Genomic DNA, 23,077 nt, shown 5'->3' with positions numbered 1-23,077 from the left:
AAACATGACTTACCATAGCAATAGGGATCACGCCTACAATATCTTTTTCATTAACATATATTTTAGATACTCCCAGTTCTGATAAGCTTTGCCCGAAGTATTCCACTTGCCAGGTTATTATCTGGATTCCTGATGGGTCACTAACACTGCCAATTCTGAAATCAATTTGGAAAATCTCATAGAAGGTTTCATCTATGCTGAAAATGAAAACAAAAACATGTTAGTATAGAAATCATTTTGGAAGATTTCTAATAGCACAGTACTGTTTACCCATATCCAATAATGTGTGGCTGTTTGTTAAGTTGTTGCGTGGCTACAGAGTGACTTTCTTCATGAACTGATATTGAATTTGGCAAACAATCTAACTTTTTATCAACCTACAATGTTTTTCCAAAGTTCACAGAAACATACTGTGCTGCAAAATAGGCATCAGGACTGAGTAAAGATATACAATAAATATTTTATATAAATCATTGTTCTTGTTTTCTGCATATTCCTGACTCCTTTGACAGTTACCTAGTATGGCAGAAGGCATTATAGACTTTGTAAACATAGCAAGGCTGGCAGAGTAAATAGCAGAGCAGATATCTTCTGTCATTCATATGCAAGGTTTTTAGTCAACCAAGAATAGCAAGAGAAAAACAAATCCAGAAAATAGAACACACGCAAGTGCACAAAAGAGAGCTTTGTATTTAGTAGGGCATCCATGGGAAGGCTCAGAATCCAATTTAATTGGTAGGAGTTTTAGAATGAAAAGCATAAAAGATAAATTGACTAATCAAACCAACTGGGCTCATTTTTCGGTGTGACCGACTGGCATAAAATCTACTGAATAGGCCACTAATCTTTATTAAGACATTTTTCAAACGCCTGTGGTAAAAAAAGGTGTAACTATAAAAACTATAGTATAGTAGAAGAATGGTATTTAAACATTTAACTCATGCACACTTTAGTTTAGTTTAGTTTAAGTACAAATTACTTAATTCAAATTGAAGCCAAAATGAAGACATAAAATGAGACAGAGTTTTGGAAGAATTACTCTTGGCTTTTTGAAAACAGTAAAGTAATTGCAGAAAACACAAGTGGATTAACTTCCTTTAGTTTGCCCAATAATGTCCCTTGAAGGATCATAAATATGCCCCTAAATGACACAAGGAGACCATGAGAACAACAAATGGGTTAATGTGTATAATTTTATACCAATTGTTGAACAAATCCAGATTTGAAGTTTGTTTTACTATACAGGGTAACATGAAGAAATCATTTTTAGTTGATGCTGATTCCCTGATTTACTAGAGCAATGGTGAGAATTATGGTCTGCACAGCTAAATATGCCATACTAATACAGTACTTCCATTCATGAGCCTTTCCCACCAGTAAATGTAGTCAGGTCCTTGCTAAGCTCTGGTACCTCCTAGTAATGGTCCCAGTCTGGTCAGTTAGACCTCCTGGCCCTGCCAGTTATGCTATCACATCCAATACAGTCCCTGAAAGGTGCCCCATATCTGTCAGGCCACCCCCAATTCACACCTCCTCTACATGACTGTCCCTTGTGTAATCAAATGTATTTTTAATTGAAAAATGTGTAAAGTACATGGCTCCATTTACAAAGGTATTATGCTTTGTTTTGTGTATGTGTTCTAGGCAACGCTTAAATCATTGGATTAAAATAATATTCTCATTTGTGTATTGTGTTCTCAATTTAAAAGTTGTATAGGCACTTGCCTGAGGGGAATTGCACCTTATTATTTATCCATGATATTCCAATAACTCCTTTTGCTTCCCCATCTGCAAAGAAGTCACTCACACAGATCCCCATTCAGCATTCCAGAAGACCTGGTCCTCTTACACAGAACTCAAGTTCCCTCATGCCCTCTCACATGGCTTCCCAGGGGATCCTTACTGTGCTGCCTCAAATAGCCCCTCATTCGACTACAACGTACCGGTAGATTACATGTATCAGTTATACGGTACATAGATATTTGAAAGAGTTATATTAGCAGACAATTATAAATGATGGTACAATTATGATAACTCTATTGATTGTGAAACTGTGAGAATTATCTCTCTATATTACTGTATACAGACACACTATATCATGGATGACTCCAATGTTATTCTGCTCATTCTGATTTTGAATTTATATATTCCTCCATATCTCCGATGAGACTTTTATTAAGAACTTTTCAAGCACAGTTAGACAGAGTTTGGCTCATTAATCCACAGCCTTAAGTCCCACATCTGTTGGTAAAACAAAGTCTGCATTTATTGATTCATTTTAATGGCTAAGTTAAACAAAACTGCAGGTTTTAAAATGGATTACATTTAAAAATTGTTTGTGTGCTAATGTTTGCCTCTGTTTGCTGTTGCTCTATAGAGACAGTGTGCAACAAAACTCCAGCTGTTCTCTTATTGAATATATGGGTGGGAGGTTTTCCATAACTTGCAAATGGATTGGAGCCACGTGTCCCCTGTTGTAAGGAAGCTGGATTGAAATCCCAGGAGAAATGGTCGACAGTAAAACCCTGGCAGTAAAATATTTGAAATCTTGGTGGTTTCTTTATCTTTAATATTTTTGTGAGTGGGCAGTCTTTTAACTATTTCAAAGGCTCCAGTCATTTTAAAAACAAGTAGAAACAGAACCATCATAAATATTAGCAAATCTGAATAAATCTTTCTAAAGGGTCCATGTTAACCTAAAAATATCTGTGCATGACTTGGTAAAGGTGCTTTGAGCAATATAACAATGATTATCAAACTCTAAAGATTTTCTAGGCTGTGTGCATTGGTCCATTCACTCCTGATATTGTATGAGCAATTGCTGCCATTCACATATTTCATACTCCTATATTTCTGTCATTTAAACAACATTGCATTTTTGTCTGATTGTGTTTTCCTTTTTCTCAGATAATGGCTTGTAAATGATGTTAAAGGAGAACTAGAGCTTAACAGAAATGTAGGCTTGTAATACTGCACTTTATGAGACTTATTTATTAAAGGTTGAATTTTAGTGGTTTTAGAGGTTTTTGACGACTAAACTCTCAAACACCACAAATGTCATTGAATGTCACTGAATATTACATTGAGCATTATCGATAAGCATAGTTTAGCATTAACACCTGCTCTGGAGTTTTGTTAAATATTTTGCGATTGCAAAATTTTATTACATATGTACGCAAAAGAATTTGTTTGCAAACATTGCAAAAGGGATTTGTTTTCAAAGGTGTTTGTGAATGTTTTTTGTACTAGCGAAACATATTACTTTCCCCCATCAAAGTCTGATTTGATTAAAAGCAGTCAACTAAGATCAGCGCAGCTCCCATTGACTTCTGGAGCAGCTTGACAACTTTGACCTTGACAACTTTGAATTTGGCATTAAAGGTTTTCAAGGTTTTTTCCCTTAATAGATATCACATTTCTAGAGCTTTTTAGAAATTTAGTGTAATCCTAATTTGAAATAAAACAGGTTTTATTCAATATTAGGTGCCATAGGGTTGCAATACTCACAGCACATGAGATAGATCAGTAAATGGCAGGTACAATCACAGGTGTAGTAGATACAAACAGAATGGCATCACTTAAGGTATAGCAGGGGAGTTGAAGTATACACCTTCCAGGTTGTCAGTACCTCATGTGGTCCGGATCCCTACAGTAGACATGGAGCAGGGATACAACAATAACCTGTTTCCCTTGTCAATACCGTGGTCCCTTCTCTACAGGCATAGCAGAGCCTGGGGGAGAGCTACTTCCTTCTATCCTCATTGTTGGAGCTAAAAGCGGCACTTGCTAACTAATGCTCACGGACTCACTCCTCCTAGAGAGTGCTATAACAGTGGATATCCTGCACACTAGCTAACCTTGTTCACACACACAGTCCCTGTTTCCTAACTTCTCTAAAGGGATTGCCTTTTAGGGCCTTACACTTTCTCATAGTCCGTTTGCTCCAGCGGGGAGCATAGGGCCTCAACGACACTCCTCCAACGAACTCTGTTCGCAGCGGTCTTCTTCAGCTGAGCCCATGTCCATCCGGCTGCCTTCATTTCAGCCTCCATGCACCTCCTCCATGTCTGTCTTGGCCGGCCAACTTTTCTTTTCCCTTGTGGGTTCCACTCAAGGGCTTGCCTTGTGATGTTGTCAGAACTTTTTCTGAGGGTGTGGCCTATCCAGCCCCACTTTCTTCTTCTGATTTCTCGGTCAATGGAGATCTGTTTTGATCTTTTCCATAGGCTGATGTTGGAAGTTTTCTCTGGCCATCTGATGTGTAGTGCCTTACACTTTGGGCCCATGTTTACTTCGAGCCAATGGACAGCCACCCAGAACAACTGCTGCAAACCAAAGATGAAGGACCTCCCCTTCCAAGCACTATGTTACAGTGAGGCAGGATATGGTCATCAACCTACAAGCAAATGAACTGGGCATGCAAAAAAAGAAACATGGTTTAACCCAGCAACAAAAAATGAGATATTGGTAGAAAATGAAGCCATAGGGGCCATGATCCTATGGGTCCCTACAATATGAAAACCCCAAATTTTGAGATTTGTGGAAAAAATTGCTATTCAATTGTTAGTAAATGGGCCCCTATGTTTTGGAGTAATATACCAGCCCAATGCAACCAGCGCATGCTCTGTGCTGCTGTTACTTACCAGAGCTTACCAACACACAACATACTACATATGTAGAATATAATTGTCACAATACAAGACTGATTAGTAATTTTAAGATTCAAATTACAGCTCAGAAACCAACACATTTTGTTTCATTGGTTTAAGTTGGCATGGTGAAAACCTCCTTTTAGTGCTTCTATCCTTTTTATGTTCCCAATCACAATTGTATCCTAGGTAATTTCTCCACCCATAACTGTTGGCCACTGCATAGGAATTCTATTCTTTTTCATACAGTCACGATCCATAATTACATTGTATATATAAAGACAATGAGTATGACTCGACATATTGGTCAACATTTATTTAAGTCCAGCTATAATTTGTAAGACCTTCAAAACAAAGGAAAATTACCTGCAGTGCTTTACAAATGAGAAAGAACAAAAAAAAAAGTCATGGTGTTTGTCTTTGAAATTCGATCACGGCAATAGTGCAGCACTGCAAGGAAGTCAAATTATCTACCTTTGTGCAGTAAGCTGAAAATTATATGGTACATTATCAAGCTAATGCCAAAAGTGATTCATTATTATTAGCTAAAACATGGGAAACCTTTTCTAAAGAGTAGACTTTGTATAAGAATACAAAGCTTTTAAGCTATGATAAGTTCTTTTATAGATTACAACAGTTGCAGTGGAGACAACAGATAAAAGGAAGACCAAGAGTCTTTGGTTGGGCAGAGAGGTTTTTCAGATACTGTGTAAAATGTTGATATTTTTGCATTGGCTACAGGTTGGTTCTAGCCCTGGCCACTGTAAAGTTGGTTATACACAGGAAGCAGAGAAAATAATGAATAGCATACAAACCACTTTAAACCTGAAAAGCAACAATTACCTGCCTTTTTCTATCATCTACCTGCAAAGCAGTAATCATCCACTCTCCTGATACCAAACCTACAAATTATTTTTATTGCTCTTTTGATGACCATTACGTGACCAAACTCATAGTCCACACAAATAATAGTATATTAACGGAATCATATTGTATTTCATATTTTCTTAAATGGTAAGTCTGTTTTTATTCACAAATGCAATAGCAACTTTCTTCTTTTTTTCTTCCCATGTGCTATACAGTATATTATGTTTAAAAAAGTTTAATTTAATTGAACATGTAGGCACTGGATTCCATTATGCTTGAGGTTATTGCTGTTTACTGGCAATTAGGGATGAGCAAATTTTTTTGCCGTGTTTCGCAGTGGAAATTATCCCCATAGACTTTAATGGAAGAAAAAGTGTTGCATGTCAAAACAAATTTGTCACCTATAGACTTTAATGCATTTCAGGGAATTTTTGGCAAAGCAAAATGGGTTAAATTTCACCCATCCTTACTGACAATGTCAATGATGGTCATTTCTTGTCCATGGGTACACATCTGTCTCTAATGCTACTTTTCATATTTTGAAAATTGTTTTACCAGTAAAGATACAAACATAAAAAGATTGTTGCCTAGAACATTTTATAAGCACTGGCAGCTAGCGGAAAACTCATCCTGTGTACATACTGTACACAGCCACCTAAACTTAATAGAGACTAGATGTATGTGACATATTACCTGTTTGTTTGAGGTTTCGTCACAATTTCATGAGGTTTACTTTTCCTTTATACTGAAAGTAGGAGGAAAAGGGCTCCTCTTCCTGGGTCAACTCATGACCTCTGGAATTCCCTAGTTTAGCCATAAGGTGGCAGTGTATAAAGATATATATTTGGAAGCCATATGGTTCTAAGGGCTTTTTGCCAGACACTCCCCTAGGGGAAGGGAGTCAAGAGTGGAACCCCAGAAAAGTACAAGATCTAGTGAGTGGTGAGTTCTCTCTTATTATAGGTTTCTCTAGGAGATATAATATTTAGCTGAGCAGCTTTAAATTGTTCCAAGGACAATTAGAGGGACTAGGTTGGTTCCAGGTGGCATTCTGGCCCAGAGAGGGAACTAGTGTGTTGGCCTTAGGGGCTAGATAATCCTACCTGGGGTCCACCCAAAGAGGAGTTCCAAGAGATGGAAACATATATTGTTCCACCTCAAGTGTTCTATAGAGGTGAATGCTATTCTCACAGTGCTGCATCACAAATAGATGTTAATATTTACAGCCTATGTTACTCCACTGTTTCTGGTACAGTTATAAGAACCACTAGTTCTAGAAAGATACTAAAGACTGCCGTTTAACAATACCCTACCTTCGTTATAGGCCCACACCTGGGACAGAGAGTTTCATCTGGGTAAAGTTAAAGGGATACTGTCATGGGAAAATGACATTTTTTTCAAAATGAATCAGTTAATAGTGCTGCTCCAGCAGAATTCTGCACTGAAATCCATTTCTCAAAAGAGCAAACAGATTTATTTATATTCAGTTTTGAAATCTGACATGGGGCTAGACATATTGTCAATTTCCCAGCTGCCCCAAGTCATGTGACTTGTGCTCTGATAAACTTCAATCACTCTTTACTGCTGTACTGCAAGTTGGAGTGATATCACCCCCTCCTTTTCCCCCCCAGCAGCCAAACAAAAGAACAATGGGAAGGTAACCAGATAACAGCTCCCTAACACAAGATAACAGCTCCCTGGTAGATCTAAGAACAGCACTCAATAGGAAAAACAGCAGCCTGCCAGAAAGCATTTCTCTCCTAAAGTGCAGGCACAAGTCACATGACCAGGGGCAGCTGGGAAATTGACAAAATGTCTAGCCCCATGTCAGATTTCAAAATTGAATATACAAAAATCTGTTTGCTCTTTTGAGAAATGGATTTCAGTTCAGAATTCTGGTGGAGTAGCACTATTAACTGATGCGTTTTGAAAAAAACATGTTTTCCGATGACAGGATCCCTTTAAGGTAAAGCTCACTGTCCGAAAAAAGGACAATCTCCGATTTACTTAAGCCTTACATATGAAACAAAGTTAATCTTCCAACTCTTCAAAATATCACACATATATTATATTAGATACTATATCACACTGCAATTGTATTGCCATTCACTGGGTATATAGTAACATATGTTTCCCATTGCACTTAGCAAACAGTGACTGATCTCATAAGGCTATATTGTAGTCATATGAGACTACAGCTATTATACTTAAACACTGTTAAGCTCCCCCATAGATGCAAAGATTTTTCTTGCTGAATGACCGATTTTACCGAAGTCCAACCAATCCTTCGAAATTATCGTGAAGTTAGTGGGATATGAACGATCTTACATCTTACGATTTTTCGGCTGACATCTTTCAGGAAATTGATCAGCCAGGTTAAAAAATCTTTGTCGGTCCCAGTGCAATCTATCTATGTTTGCAGGGCCAAGCAGGCAGCTCCCCTTTGTTTTCCTGGCAAATTGGTCTTTTTAGTTGATGGACAATTCGTACGATCGTTTCGAGATAATCGTGGTCTCCCTGATGATGATGATCTGATTTTTTAAAAATTTTTACATCGATGGCCAGCTTTAGTGCTAGAAATTATTAAAATTTTGGGAAATTCTGCCTTCTGACATTTTGCCTTAACCGTCTGTTTATAAAATATAAAGCTAAATATAAGAGAGGCAATTAGTGTGCATTTAACCCTGGATTCCTACCACTAGTTCCATTACACTTTTGTCTGTGGGATAGGACAGTAATGATAATGTTGTGCTTCAAGGATCGTTCTAGAGATGAACAGGAAAATATATGCATGACATAGCGAACCTGTTACTCATTACAGAAATTTAAGTTCTAACTGGCAGCTTCCTAAAAAGATGCATTGCATGTAAAATTGCCAATATATTTGAAGGAATCGCATTAAAAGTAATTAAAGGTAGGCTATTTACCAGTTCCAATCCACAAGTGACTAAACCTCTGGCTTTCAAATGAATGATGTGTAAATAGCACTCACCTGACATATACAGCCCACTCAATATGACACCTGAATGATCTATAAGAAATCTATCATTCCGAGCATACAATGATCTATTTTGAGGAGTTGGATAATGCAGACACACTAACGGATACTCCCGTGACTAAGGACACTGAACCATTGTCTAATGATATGTATTTACTGTTTAAGAAATTACAGAAAGTCTCTATACGCGAATTAAAACTTTGGTGGGAGATAACCACGTTGCAAAATTATGTCAAAGTATGTAGAATACCGAGGGGGTTGAGAATAAAAAAATTCCCAGCTTTTGAAATCCAAGATAAAATTCTAATGGATGATTGGTATAAAACCCTGACAGAATGCTCCCTCAAATTGATGCAGATATTAATTGCCAAATATCAATCCGAACAAGAGAGATTGGATGGTGAGATTACACAGGTGAATGAGGCACTGGAAGAATTTAGAGACCAACCAGATTTTAAGAAATGTAGTAAGAGGATTGAGACAGATTTGGATATAATGGAAAATAAAATCATGGAGAACAAACAAAGAAAATTTTTGAGGGATAAATCTGATTACGATCAAGAGAGGGTATTCTCATGGGGAATGAAACTTAATCCACAACGAGGCAGATGGGAACGAATGAAACCCTCTATAAAAACGGACAGATATCGTAACTATACTAATAAATCTAACAATGAAATATCCATTATAGGATCTGAAGGCTCTTCTCCAAGTGTTTCTTTTTTAGTGACATCGGGCAGCGACCTGGAAATAAGCCAAGAGGAAGAGGACGAAGAAATGACCAGCATCACCAAAAGAAAAAAGACAGGAAAAGACAAAGAGGCACGAGGGGAGGAACCAACAAACATAAAAAGAGATATGAAAAGCAAACGAGGCAAGACGAAATACAACATGAGGAACAAATAGATCAACAAGAAGTCAGTACGGAGGATCTGGTAATTAACCTTTCTAAATATACATTAACTGACTGTGAAAGAGAACTTTTAAACAAGGGACTTACGTTTTGTCCAAGTAAACATTTTTCCATCATAGATACCATTATAGATGTGAATAGATTGACGAGATTGTTAACCTTGAAAAGATTTTTTGGATCTGCTGATAATACACAGGATGAGATATGCAATGATCAGGATGTACAGGATTTTCTGACACAAGATGTATTAGAGGCCATAAATTTTATTGAGCATAATAATGACTCGAGCCAAATGCAGAATACAGGGAATGGAAATACTGATAAGCCTGTGGTTCATACAGATTTAAAGGTGAAGTCAAACTTTAATCCGTTAGGACACAGAGGCCCGTTTGTGGATAGATACTATGATTTGGTCATCAGCGATTTGAAAGCGCTAGCTACAAAAATAGAAGATAAGGAAATTAAGAACAAACAGAATAATTTAAAGAAAGAGGAACGCCTGGCTTTAGAATCGCTGATGACCAATCAAGATATAGTGATAAGGAATTCTGACAAAGGGGGTTCGATTGTAGTGTTGGATAGGGAGTACTACGAAGGAGATATTTTACAACAACTTAATAACAGTATTGATTATTTAAAATTAGATAGTGACCCGACAACACGCTTCCAAGGGAAACTCCGTAATCTATTAGATTATGGTAAGAGCATGGGTATCTTAAATGCGAATGAAGCGGAATACATTTGGGTTGAGCATCCCAAGATACCAATCTTTCACACATTCCCAAAGGTACACAAAGACCCAAGAACCCCAAAAGGAAGGCCCATAGTAGCGGGCATAGGTTCACTCAATGAGGGATTGAGTGAATATGTTGACAAGTTGATACAACCCATAGTGATCCAATTACCATCGTACCTTAGGGATAGTGGTGATGCCATAAACAAACTGACTAATTTTGAGTGGTTACAAGAATACCAGTGGGTGACAATGGATGTCACTGCCCTATATTCTTCCATTAAACATAAGGATGGTTTATTGGCATTGAACTACTGGCTGAAGGAAGCTAATTTATACAGCCAAGAACAGAATGCTTTTATTATGGAAGCAGTCGAATATCTGCTGAGCCATAACTATTTTATGTTTAATGGTGTATATTATCTACAACAATGCGGTACGGCAATGGGGGCGCGATTTGCGCCCTCATATGCCAACCTATTTATGGGCTGGCTGGAGAAATTCCATATACAAGGTATACCACTTTTTCACAAAGCAATTAAATATTATCGTTACATCGATGATTTGATAATTGTGTGGGAGGGTACAGAAATGGAACTGGAATCCTTTGTCAATAGTTGTAATATTAATGATAAGAACATACAGTTCACTCATAAGATGAACCAAAGTTCTATAGAATTTCTGGACATACAATTTATATCTGATCAGCGATCAATACATACAGATATATACAGAAAGTCTATAAGTAGGAACTCCCTTTTACATAGACATAGCAGTCACCCACAGCCTCTATTACGTGGTATACCAATTGGACAGTTTCTGCGATTACGCCGCAACTGCTCAACTTGGTCAGCGTTTGAACAAAGGTCCATGGAATTATGGGATAGATTAATTGCCAGGGGTTATGAATCCGATAATATAAAAATGGCATATGACAAAGCGGTACTAAGTAATAGAACAGAATTATTATCCCAACATAAATCACAAAAAATGAAACAAAGAGATGGTAAAATAAGATTTATTACAGAATATAGTACAGAAGCAAAAGATATACAGCGTATAGTGTTAAAGCATTGGGGGATCCTGAGATCAGATCCAGTGTTGTCTAGGATGAATATCGGTAAACCACAGTTTGTATACAGGAGAGGATACAGTTTGAGAGACAAAGTGTCACCAAGTATGCTATCTGAAAGAAAACGAGATAGAAATTGGTTACATATGACAGGCACCTATAGATGCGGAGCGAAAATCTGTAAATGTTGTGGGTTCATCAAAATATCAAAACAAATACAGAGCACTAATACAGGGAGAACCTATGATTGTAAAACCTATGTTAATTGTCGCACAAGTAATGTAATATATCTAGCGACTTGTCGCTGTGGCAAACAATACATAGGAAAAACAACCAGAAGGTTAAAAGATCGGATTTTGGAACACCTTGCCTGCATAAATAGGGGAGATATCACCTCTGCCATATCAGCACATATATTAGAGGAACATGGTGCTAATGACAACTTTGTCTCTTTTCAGGCCATTGAAACAGTGAAACTTGGAAAAAGGAAAGGAGATATTGATAAACTGTTGTCAAAGAGGGAGATAAGATGGATACTTTTATTGGACACAGTGTCACCAAAGGGACTCAACAGAGAATGTGATGTTAAATCAGTTATAGATTGAAATATTAACTGACTCCCCAGTAGCAAAATAATCCAACCTTTACAAGCACTTTAAAATACGAATAATTATACAGAGAGAATTTATAGATTATAATTAGCCCTGTAAAAAATAGTAACAGTTTTTAAGAACATGATGGAATAGTACCAAAAAATGAATGAATAAGAGTAAAGTTCCCTACACAAGGAGAAGTAAATGCTATCAGGGATATTTTATATTTTTTATACACTGTTCAAAATATACAAAATATATATGGTATATAATCAAATAACACCTTGAGAGTAAAGAAAGAAAAATAGAAGAAATATATAAAAAATCTAAATGAATGTAAATTATAGATGGTGTATTATTATATACATATATTTATTTGTTTTTACTAAAACATTCAGTCATCCAATGGTTATTATTTCTCAATGAGTGAAATAAATGAACCCTATCGAACCAACCGTTGGATATACGTATTGAAATGATTAAGAACAGATGTATTGTAACTAAGGAGTGTCACAAATCACTTTTTGTAATCACTATATGCAAGGTTATAATGTTCATAATTACTTTTTAAGTCATTTTTGTAAGATTATTTAAATGTATACAAAATATTGCACTATGTTTTATCACGTTTTATGAACAATTGTAACGTCAATTCACAGTTTTTTATATGGAGTACTCAATGTTATTGATTGACACTTAATTATTAGCCTATTTAAAGCCCTGAACACGTGACTCACATTAGACCCTGACGAAGTGCCCGGGAAGAGGGCACGAAACGCGTAGGTTTTTCCACACCAACCCACTGCCAGAATCCCACTCGATGTGCCAAATAAAGCCGCATGATATTTGAGCAATATCGTCTCCCGTGATTCCTTCGCTCTGCGCCGTGAAACGGGGTAAATTTGTGTATACAATGATCTATCCTCATTATATTAATGCAGTAAGTAAATAAATCCAGTTATGGCATACTCAGCAGCCATCTATCTTTCAGACGCTTGATGGAGAACTGTTTGTGCAGTTGCTTATTGCTGTTCTCACACTAGCTATTAAAGCATTTGAATGTAATCTGAATATAATTGTATTAAATGCTCTCAGCTTTAGTCGTTACAGGACTTTCTATGCTGTACATGTTCAAACGGGTTGCTTTCAAAGCTGTTAATAATTTTATGTTTGCCAGTCAACCCTTCAAACTATATAATTTCTTTCATCAATTTCTCAAGCCTGTGAAGATCAGATAGTAAATAACTGGAGGCAGGAATAAAATGGAACTAGGATTTGCATTTTATAAGCCTTGGATTAGGGTGGCAGTTGCTGGAAAAAAAATACAAAAACAGAGTTTTCCTAAAAGTTTTAAATCACTTTCCTCCTAAATTAAATAACAAAGTAACACATACCAATGGACCGTTTTGTGCTGCTAGGAATTTACTCTTCGTATAGATATATTTTTCTAATAATCAAGGGTAATGATAACATCCTAGCCAGGTGCCTTCGGTTACTTAATTATTTCGACATCTATTGAGAGACTGTTCAATTAAATATGATTCTATTCGACCCACGATGGAGATATGACATCATGGGGCATATTTACTACGGGGAAGTTTTCTCTTCATCTAACTCCTCCAAAAGTTTGCCTCAATAGGTCAGGCTTATTTTCACATCATCACATATTCACTCAAGATTGTAATGAGGCTCAAACTTATTAAAAAGGAAGGGCCCTTACTGTGTGAGGAAGGGTAGGCAGGAAAAGAAAGGTGGGTGCAGTGAAGGGTTAAGGGTAAGGCAGCTTGAGGGAAAGGGCTGGATCAGAAGAAGGAAATAGAGAGGTATAGGAATAAGCAGGAAAGGAAGTACCTTTTTGGGGGGGGGAGAGCAGGGGTGAGTGACATCCTGCCTGACCGCCCTGTTTTTCGGGCTCAATAGGGGTCAAATTGTTTGCCACAGCTGCAGAGGAATTCTTGCTGGGGGTGGGGGGCACTTGCCCCAATGTTACACACAAGTGTAACAAAGTGATTATGGTCTCCTCAGGCAAAGGTCCCAGGGCGGTGGATTTCCTGTTTGCCTGCTCCCATTTGCCCTCCTATCGCTCTCATGACAGATGACTGGCATGTCAGGTAGCCCAGTTGGTGGTGTTTTTTGGAGGGCAAGCATTCTGTATGGGGTGTATAATGTTCATGTATAATGTTCACAGGGCCGGCTTTGCACTGAGGGCGCCCAGAGGCCAGTGTCGTCCGTCGCCCCTCTCACTCTCTAGATAGCGCGCATGCGCATCCACTAAGAGGCCGGCGTCCTCCGTCACCCCTTCCTTCTCTCAAGATAGCACGCATGCGCATCTTTTTAGCTTGGTTTCGGAGCGCTAGTGCTCCGACAAAAAACTGCATGTGCGGCTGGGCGGCATGCCGCCCCTTAATTGATGCTGCCCTAGGTCCGGGCCTATGCGGCCTTGCCGCAAATCCGGGCCTGAATGTTCATGTATTTTAGACTATTGTTATTCTAAAATTGCTATTTGACTAAAGGTAATGCTAATAACTTGTAATAAAGCTGTGGCCCATTACATCCCAACCTAGTTTTCCTCCATATTTGTGGATGTTGGTGAAGCATTTTAGGGTTGAAAAGGGTCAGCCTACCAGCTTGACGATGCACAGTCTGGACACTTTTGTGAGTGTAATGTGTTACATTGGAACCCTTTAGGGCATTACAGCAACGTTTCGGGTCACACCTGACCCTTTGTCAAGCAGGGGAGCGCAGGTCAGAACGCTCATGTGTAAGAGCCCTAAAGGTGTGCTCAAAAAGGAAAATGCAGAAATGTGTGATCACACAGATCAGAATGTAAACTTTGACAAGTCTATCGGCCACCTTCCTTATAGACTTTTAGGGGGTTATTTACTAAGCTCCGAATACCCGACATTCCCCGAAATCCGAAAAATGTATGTTTTTTTGTATTATAATAGGCTTTTAAAAAAAAATTTCGGAAGTAAATTAAACTCCGAGGGCTAAAAACCCGAATATAAAAACATGGCATCTCAAACCTGTCGAGGTTGCATAAAAGTCAATGGGAATAGTCCCATTGTTTTTTTTCATTGTGTCAGGGGTTTTGGGCAATTTCACAATGTTTTCTGAGCTTTCGGGTGAAAAATTCAGAGTTTTCAGGGAAAATTCACAAAAAAATTGTGAAAATCTGAGCTTTTCCCACAAAGGTAATGATCAGGAAAATGTAATAACAAATAAGCATTAAAAACCCGAGCGGCTTAGATCGGAGTTTGTAGCAGCCGATATTGAGATAAATTCGGACCTTAATAAATAACCCCCTAAGGTTCCATTTGAGTCAATATATACCCTTTCAACAACTTCAGAGAACTAGCACTGAACTGATGACATCTAAAGGACCAATTATCCTTTGTCATCTATTGGCAAGGTTAAAGTTACAGAATGATCTAATATCTGTAATTTCAGATTATTCCGTTGAATCTACACAAATTAAGAAAAACAAAGTCCCAAACCAAGTGTGCTCTCCAGTTCTGGTAGGTTTTCTTTAACCTCCAGTAAAATCAAATGTTCCACAAAATGCTACTGATCGTACCTCAAAAAAATTAAAATGGAGAAAAAAACAAGAAGAAATATAGTGCAGTATTCTTAGTAAAATCACACCTCAATTTGATTCCATTCACACAATTTTCAGTGTTATATTCCCCACCTCAAACCTTTAGTGCAGGTGAAATTAGTTTTGTATATATTTTTCGTATATATAGTTTCATATATTTTCAAACACCATCAGATAGTGCACTGTGTTCATTAATAGTGATGGGCGAATAAATTCACCTGGCGCAAATTTGCTTCGAATTTCTGTATTTAGCCACCGGAGAATTATTTCGGAAAACTCCTGTGTCTGGAAAGTTGCTTGCATCAAAATTGACATGAGCATCACAATTGACATGGCGTCAATTTTCGAGTTTCATTAATTTTTCGCAAAGTTTATGAAATTTCACGTGAGAAATCCGCCCATCACTAATCATTAGTAAAGAAAAGATTTTTTTGGAGTAGGTGAATACCCATGGTTTAACCCCATTCCTGGTAGTAGATTATACTCACAGACGGCCAGAAATTTATTTCACATATTAAAGGTGTAGTTGTTACCCGTTTTTGGACAACAAAGAGTGGCATGTACGGAAAGCATTTTACGGTACTTTAATATTAAAAATATATTGCACTTACAATATTTCCACTTTAAAATCACCTAAAAATCAAAAGCGTTCCTCAGGCCTCACTTTGCATGTCAGTGTTGCTTCCACTTACGTCACCGCTGACGCGTTTCCCTTAATAGGCTTCTTCCTTGAGAAACATATTACATGGTATGGAATATTTTATCCAGAAATATGGTGTCCAGAAAGGTCTGAAATATATCACTCATTTCCCATAGACTTATTCATAAATGTATACATTTTCTTCTGTAATAATTACACAGTACCTTGTGACTGATTATATCAAAGCTAGCATAAATCTACAATGATGGCAAAACAACCCCTCCCTTTTATATTAGTATTTAAATACTTATTCCAGTAGCCTTACAGCATAGTGCTCCAAATTTATGAAAAAACACAATAGCCAAAAAATCCTCCAGGTTCAAATCATTCTGAATGATAGATCCCACATCTAAATCTATTCAATAGTCTGGCCTTCTACCTTGATTTTTATTCAGGTCGATAAAGGAAAGAGCTTTTATGGAATTGCAGAGTAACTGAAACAGTTGGGACAACTTATAAAGAATTGTCTTTTTTTGCTTACTGAGCAGGAACTAAAATTAAAAAATTATCTTGTCATATTTAAAGACCATTCTAGCATGTAAGACTCAGTGATCAATTAATTTGTGATTGGTGGTGTTAAATGAGACGGAAAGGCTAAAATTAAGTAAGCTATATCAGAAAGATCTGTATAAATACACCAGTAAACTCTCCAAGTAATGCTGCTCCTTTGTCAAAAGAAACACAGTTTCCTTCTATTGTGTACACATGGGTTTCTGTATCAGACTTTCAGCTTAAACCTCCAGGGCACAGCACAAACATGCTCAGTTTGCTCCTCTCCCCATCCCTCCTCCCCTCCCTGCTGTAATATGAGCCCAGAGTTATGAGTAATCAGAGAGCCTCGGACAGGAAATTATGTCACAACAAGCTAAAATGGCAACTGCTATCATAAACAACCAGATAAAGCTTCTAGAGCTGTTTAGTATGGCATGGAAAAGCATTCTACAGAATAAATATAGTGTTCTAGCTTGCAGTATTGTGGCTAATCTATTGCCAATAATCTGCCTAAGTAGCTTTCCTTCTTCTTCAAAGGAGAAGAAAAGGTATTTTAACTTGGGGGTGCTAAAAGTAAGGCAACCCCAAGTGATTTCATGTACTTACTTTAAACCCCAGGCTGGTGATCCTATCAGAAGAAAACTGGACTGGCCCGGGATTCTTCCAGCAAGCACCATGGATTGATCGTCTTCTGCCTTTTTCTTATTTCTTGCAGCTGCACATGTACAGTAGTGCGAAAAGCCGAACTTTAATGAAAAAGTTGTCTATTTTGTTCTACTGCACTTGCGTCTGCCCTGGGAAATTCGACAATACAAGAAGCCAGAAGACAATCGATCCGTGGTGCTCGCTGGCAGAATCCCGGGCGGGGGCAGTTTTCTTCTGATAGGAGCACCGGCCTGGGGTTTCAGGTAAGTACTATACATGCGATCACTTGGGGGTGCCTAAATTTTGCTACCCCCAAGTTAAAATACCTTTCCTTCTCCTTTAAAGCTAACTGCTGCCTCTAACCATATCTCATAGAAGAGAATGGGGTTCAAGTGTTCAAAGCAATCAAACACATTCTGACAAATGACATCTCTATCTGCTTTAAAATGGGTCAATGTCTTAAACTTTATCCTGATGGTCAAGAAACTTTTCCTGTTACTGAAAATAAATTTGAACTGCTGGGAATCTTTCCAAATTGTTTTTAGTAGCTTGAAGTACTAGAAAAGTCAGGGAGGCCCATTTATCGGTCAAACTTTAGTGATTTTAGAGGTTTTTGAAACCATGATTTAACTCTATTCCTATAAAATGACAAATGGCATGAAAGTTATTAAAATATCTGATTATAAAAAGTATGAATAAAAAATGCTGAAAACCTCAAAAATCTCAAAAGAGAAAATCTGAAAACCTCTTAAATTCTGCATTAATTAAAAATGGTCTAATATGATCAGTGCAGCGTCCATTGACTTCTATAGGACTTCAATATCAGAGTTTTTCATGGTTCTTACACAAGGGGCACATTTGCATAGGGACGAATATCGAGGGTTAATTAACCCTCGATATTCAACTATCGAAGTTTACCGCAATTCGTTCGTTCGAGCGAACGAAGGAAAAATGATTTGATCGAACAATTAAATCCTTCGAATCGAACGATTTGAAGTATTTTAATCCATCGATCGAAGGATTTTCCTTTGATCAAAAAAAGCTTGGAAAGCCTATGGGGACCTTCCCCATAGGCTAACATTGATGTTCGGTAGGTTTTAGGTGGCTTAGTAGGGGGTCAAAGTTTTTTTTAAAGATACAGTACTTCGACTAGACGAATAGTCGAACGATTTTTAGTTCGAAATAAAGTTGACCTCTTAATGTCCTTAAAATATATTAATAATGAATACTGTATATACTCGAGTATAAGCCGTCGCGAGTATAAGGAAAGACTAAGTTAAGGAGAAAAGTAATCAATATATTGACAGTACTACAAGTTATATAAGTGCCTTTGACCTTGTTTATTGCCATAACTTCTCTAAAATATATAAGATAATTAAGTGTTTCTTAATAAATAATTAAATAAAAAATAATTAACTTTTCATAGTAAAAAAAACAAAAAAAACAAAAGAAAAACCCCACCTCTTTTATATTTAAAAATTGTATTTTAGCCGGAGTTGTTCCGCTTCTTCCTTTTTTAATGTGATTATTTTTGATAGCAGATTCTGTGGCTGTGATGAGTTCAACTACTGGGATGTGTTGTGGTGTCACTGCATAGTTTAACCCCTTGGCTAGTATGTGCTTGCAAAGTTAGTTATCATAGAAAACTAGCAGAGACTAGTGAGAGATATTAATTTATTTACAAATGCACATCAGAAGAAGAGGGAATTGTTTAAGGAACCTAAGTGGCATGTTGAATGACATTACAAAAGCTTTTATACATTCTCTGAAGCAATCACTTCATATCCAGAACAAGATCTTTATCAGATATGTCTCATATGTTTACCTGCTTCTTTCCCTCATTGACTTAAGGAGCACTCAGAGTGATGTGTTTTGGTGGCACAAATTTTTTTTAAAAAAAGCCTATATACAGCAATTTGTGTGGAAAACAATTGTAGGTGTGTTTCCATTTAAAAAGTTTAAATAAATTAAATAAATGATTTATTTTACTTACTTCAGTATACCATCAAATTTACATTAAAATATGTAGCCAGGACTATAACAGCTATATGGAGTGTTCTGTCCTCCCTACATGTTACCCTGCGGAAGGGTGTGGTTTGGCATGCAGGTAAACTCATTCCTTCATTAAACCACTGTGACCAGATTAGAGAGCTTCAGCTTCATTAACAAGGGGAAGGTGTGAAACTGGGGAACAGGAAAATGACAGTGCTTAGTGAAACTGAGCAATATACCATAACATAAGAAGTATATAAACACTGTGGAAAATAGCATGTATAAATGCATGAAAGATGAGAGGCATCTGCGTAGGCTTAGATGCCTGGGTAGGAACACATATAGCAGTTTCATGAGGTGGAAGCACATATAAAGTTATACACTTGCAGGGAAAGTTCAAAATGGTAAATAACTATTTATATTGGTAAACCAGAGCTGGGGGTAAGTAATGCTGGAGGCATGACATGGAGTGTACTACACCACCCACTCAGCTTCTGCTCCATTGGGACAACTAGAGTAAGCTGCTTGTCAGTAATCCTCTCTTAGATATAGGGTTACATTTAGCACCCCAACATGAGCTTCAGAGAATACACACATCTAGTGCTGTTCCAATATATTGTGACCCAAAATAGTTGTCTATTCTGCCATGTATTTCAGAGTGGGAGCAACAGCAAAAAAAAAAAAAGCAGAAAGCAGGAATAAGCCTTTAGAAAGGCAAGACTGGACTTGAGACAATTATAATTCTGTTTTCCGTGCGTGACCTTAAATAAATTACTGCAGTGCAGGACCTGTGATCCTTATCTGGATTAATTTGAGTTGTTACTGTAAAGAGCAAGCACTGAGTAACACATGAGTAGGCTCTAAAAAAAACAGATGTATCATTTCAGCATGAGATACTGCAGTCTAGTTTGTGGGACCAGCTTATTTATAAATTGTATTGAGTCCATGTGAAAAGCCAAGATTCAAAATTAATTTCTTCAAGAAGTCAGTGGGAGCTGTGCCGATCGTATTGGACTATTTTTTAATCAATTCTGACTTTTATAGGTTTATGGGGTTTTTTATTTTGCTAGAGATAGTTTTACATTCATAATTTTTCTATTTGGATCATTTAATAAATTCAATATTTGGGGTTTTAGAGTTTGAGTTTAGTCGTGGTTTCCTAAACCGCTTAAATCCGACCTGTAATCAACAAGCCTCCACTTGTCATTACATGCCAGTGTGTTTGTTTGAATGCATCTATGGGGCATATTTAATAACAATGGGGACAAACATCAGCAGCGATGTTGCCCATAGCAAACAATCAGTTATGGCAACATCACAGGTGATGTCTTGTTTCCAATGTCAAAAAATATGAGGTGTGTTTCTTTATCAAGTTGTCTATTAAACTACTGGCCAGATTTATCAAAATGAAAAAAAAAACTAATTCTTAGCTCTTCTCACACTTTATGAAATGTGTTGTGGTTTTTATATTCTCGGGTTTTCGCTTGCCACTTGAATCTTCTCAAGCATGAAAATGCAGGTGCTAGTGTAAAAACATGTGACATATCAATCAAAGGACTTACTCCAAATAGACAAAAAAAATATATATGTTTTATTTGACCACAAAAAACTGTTATTATTTTATTTATTTGGAACAATTCTAAATATATTTAGTTACAAAATTGATCAGATTGGCAGAATGTGCCAGACAACAGCAGATCACATGATTTAAGGATATAATACGGGCTGTGCCTCACTGGTGTATGTGAAACTAATGACAATATTTGACTGCCAAAAAGCTGGTAAGGCGTTATCAAAAAAGTTCCAAATTACTGGAAGGCGATCTCCCATAGACTCCATTTTAATCAAATTATTCAGAATAATGAAAAATATATCCTGTTTCTCTGTAATAATAAAACAGTACCTTGTACTTGATCCAGAAAAAGATATAATTAATTTGTATTAGAGACAACACAACCCTATTGGGTTTATTTATTGTTTAAATGATGTTTTAGCAGACTTAAGGAATGGTGATCCAAATTATGGAAAGATTCTCTAATATCCTGCCCAGAGTTGAACCTGGTGTTTCAGGGCTGTCTGAATTACCTATCTATGGGGCAAATTTACTAATGGGCGAAGTGACTAACACTGGCGAAAATTTGCCAGCGTGACGTTGTTTCTGTACTTCGCTGATTTACTAACGATCACTGGCGTAACTTTGCTAGCGAAGGAGATAGACTCTAGTGGTACTTCGCTCCCTGGCAAACTTGCGCTCTGGCGAATGGATGTAACTATGCAAATTCACTAAGATGCAGATTTTACTGAACATTACCTCTTGCTCCAGACTTGCCTTCGCCACCTCAGACCAGGCGAAGTGAGTAGATAGGACTTCCTCAAAATTTAGTTGAAAATTTTTCTAAGTCTCAAAAAACACTGGCGTCTTTTCCTTTTTCAGGGTGATAGGCTGCAGAAGAGCGTAAAAATATTTTGGGGTAACCCGCTTCCCCCTACATTTCCTTAGATATGGCATATAAACTATACAGTGGGCTCATGTGTAGGGCAATATAAGAACTCTATTTTATTTTATTAAGGTTTCCTGGGCTTGTGTAATGTAATGTATTTGCTGCAACATATATGTCCACTGAACTTCCATCCGTATGCAAATTAGGCAATGCTAGCGCAACTTCGCTTTGCTTGGCGCAGTAACGCTAGAGCAACTTTGCCAGCGATTGGCGCCCTGGATGCAACTTTGGATTTTAATGAATTAGCATTGTCCTGGCGAATCTACACCTGGCGAAGTGGCGTTGTGAGTGAAGCCGTCACTGGCGAATTTTCGGAGGTTAGTAAATTTGCCCCCAAGTTAGCAGACAGCTAAGGCCCTGGTTCACTCCCATTGCTATACTAGTAATTGCAAATAGGCATGGCTTGGTTCAGCTGTTATCAATCTGGCCCCATGTGATCAGTGTACTGTAAGCCATTAGCTCCCTGCTCTGCACTGAATCATTGCCCAATATACAGTAGGTCTATCTTCACAGTTCCTGGGTGTGCTTACATATTGTCTAATCATTGTTCTTGACCCTTGCCAGTTATTTGACTACTCTTCGGATTTTGATTGTGTACTGTGTTCTTGTTTGGTTTGACCCTGGCATGTAACCTCAACTAAGCTTTTGTTCCTAATTTGGTACAGTATTGTGTGATCCTTGTTATTGACCTGGCCTGTCCCTTGAGCACGCTTCTTGATCCCCGTCCTTTGTGCGGTTCCCTTGCCTGCCAAGACCTCTCTCACTTTTCATCTCACTATAAGACCTGGTGGCACATGAGTAGCGGAGGGCTCCTCCTGAAGTGAAAGGTGGTTGTTAGCATCAGAAGGCTGAGCCGAGACCAGGACCTTGGGGATTGTTCTGGGTTTGGGATACCTATCGTAACAGATTCCTTATCCCGAGCATTCTGGATAACTGGTCCATTACCTGTACAAATATTTTCCACCTTACCTCTCAAGATCTAACTAAAAGGGATGTTTTTTTCTACACAAAGGACTCCAGGGAGTCTTAACATGACTCTTCTTCTGTGTCAATAAACCATATGCTAAAGCCAGTTGATGCTGTCAAATGATGCTGTTACATCAGTCAATGCCTGGCACATATACAAGTGACTGTACTGGCTGGCCTGTATTGGTTGAACATAAAGAATATGACAACTTTGGAAATTATGTGAATGCTGACTATTATCCTGCATTTAAAAATACACTAGCAGCCTCAAATTTCAATAGATCCTTTTTTCCTCTTTACACAGTTTTCTACTACATGCTTAACAATGTCAATAATGTGATTCTTGGACCAAAGTGGA

At 37.6% G+C, this 23,077-nt stretch overlaps 1 protein-coding gene across 1 annotated transcript in view; it reads right to left on the bottom strand.

Annotated features, from left to right (window-relative positions):
* The window catches only part of tmem132d.S (transmembrane protein 132D S homeolog), a 419,848-nt gene that overhangs the window by 116,089 nt on the left and 280,682 nt on the right, over nucleotides 1-23,077 (bottom strand). Inside the window, exon 4 of the mRNA XM_041580339.1 lies at nucleotides 14-197. Coding sequence (XP_041436273.1) covers nucleotides 14-197 — 184 coding nt within the window. The remainder of the gene's footprint in view (nucleotides 1-13; nucleotides 198-23,077) is intronic.

The sequence above is a fragment of the Xenopus laevis genome, chromosome 1S (genome assembly GCF_017654675.1).
Source record: "Xenopus laevis strain J_2021 chromosome 1S, Xenopus_laevis_v10.1, whole genome shotgun sequence".
Classification (NCBI taxonomy): Eukaryota; Metazoa; Chordata; class Amphibia; order Anura; family Pipidae; genus Xenopus; species Xenopus laevis.
Note: the sequence above shows the minus strand (reverse complement) of the source record. Positions and strands in the feature narration are given on the sequence as shown.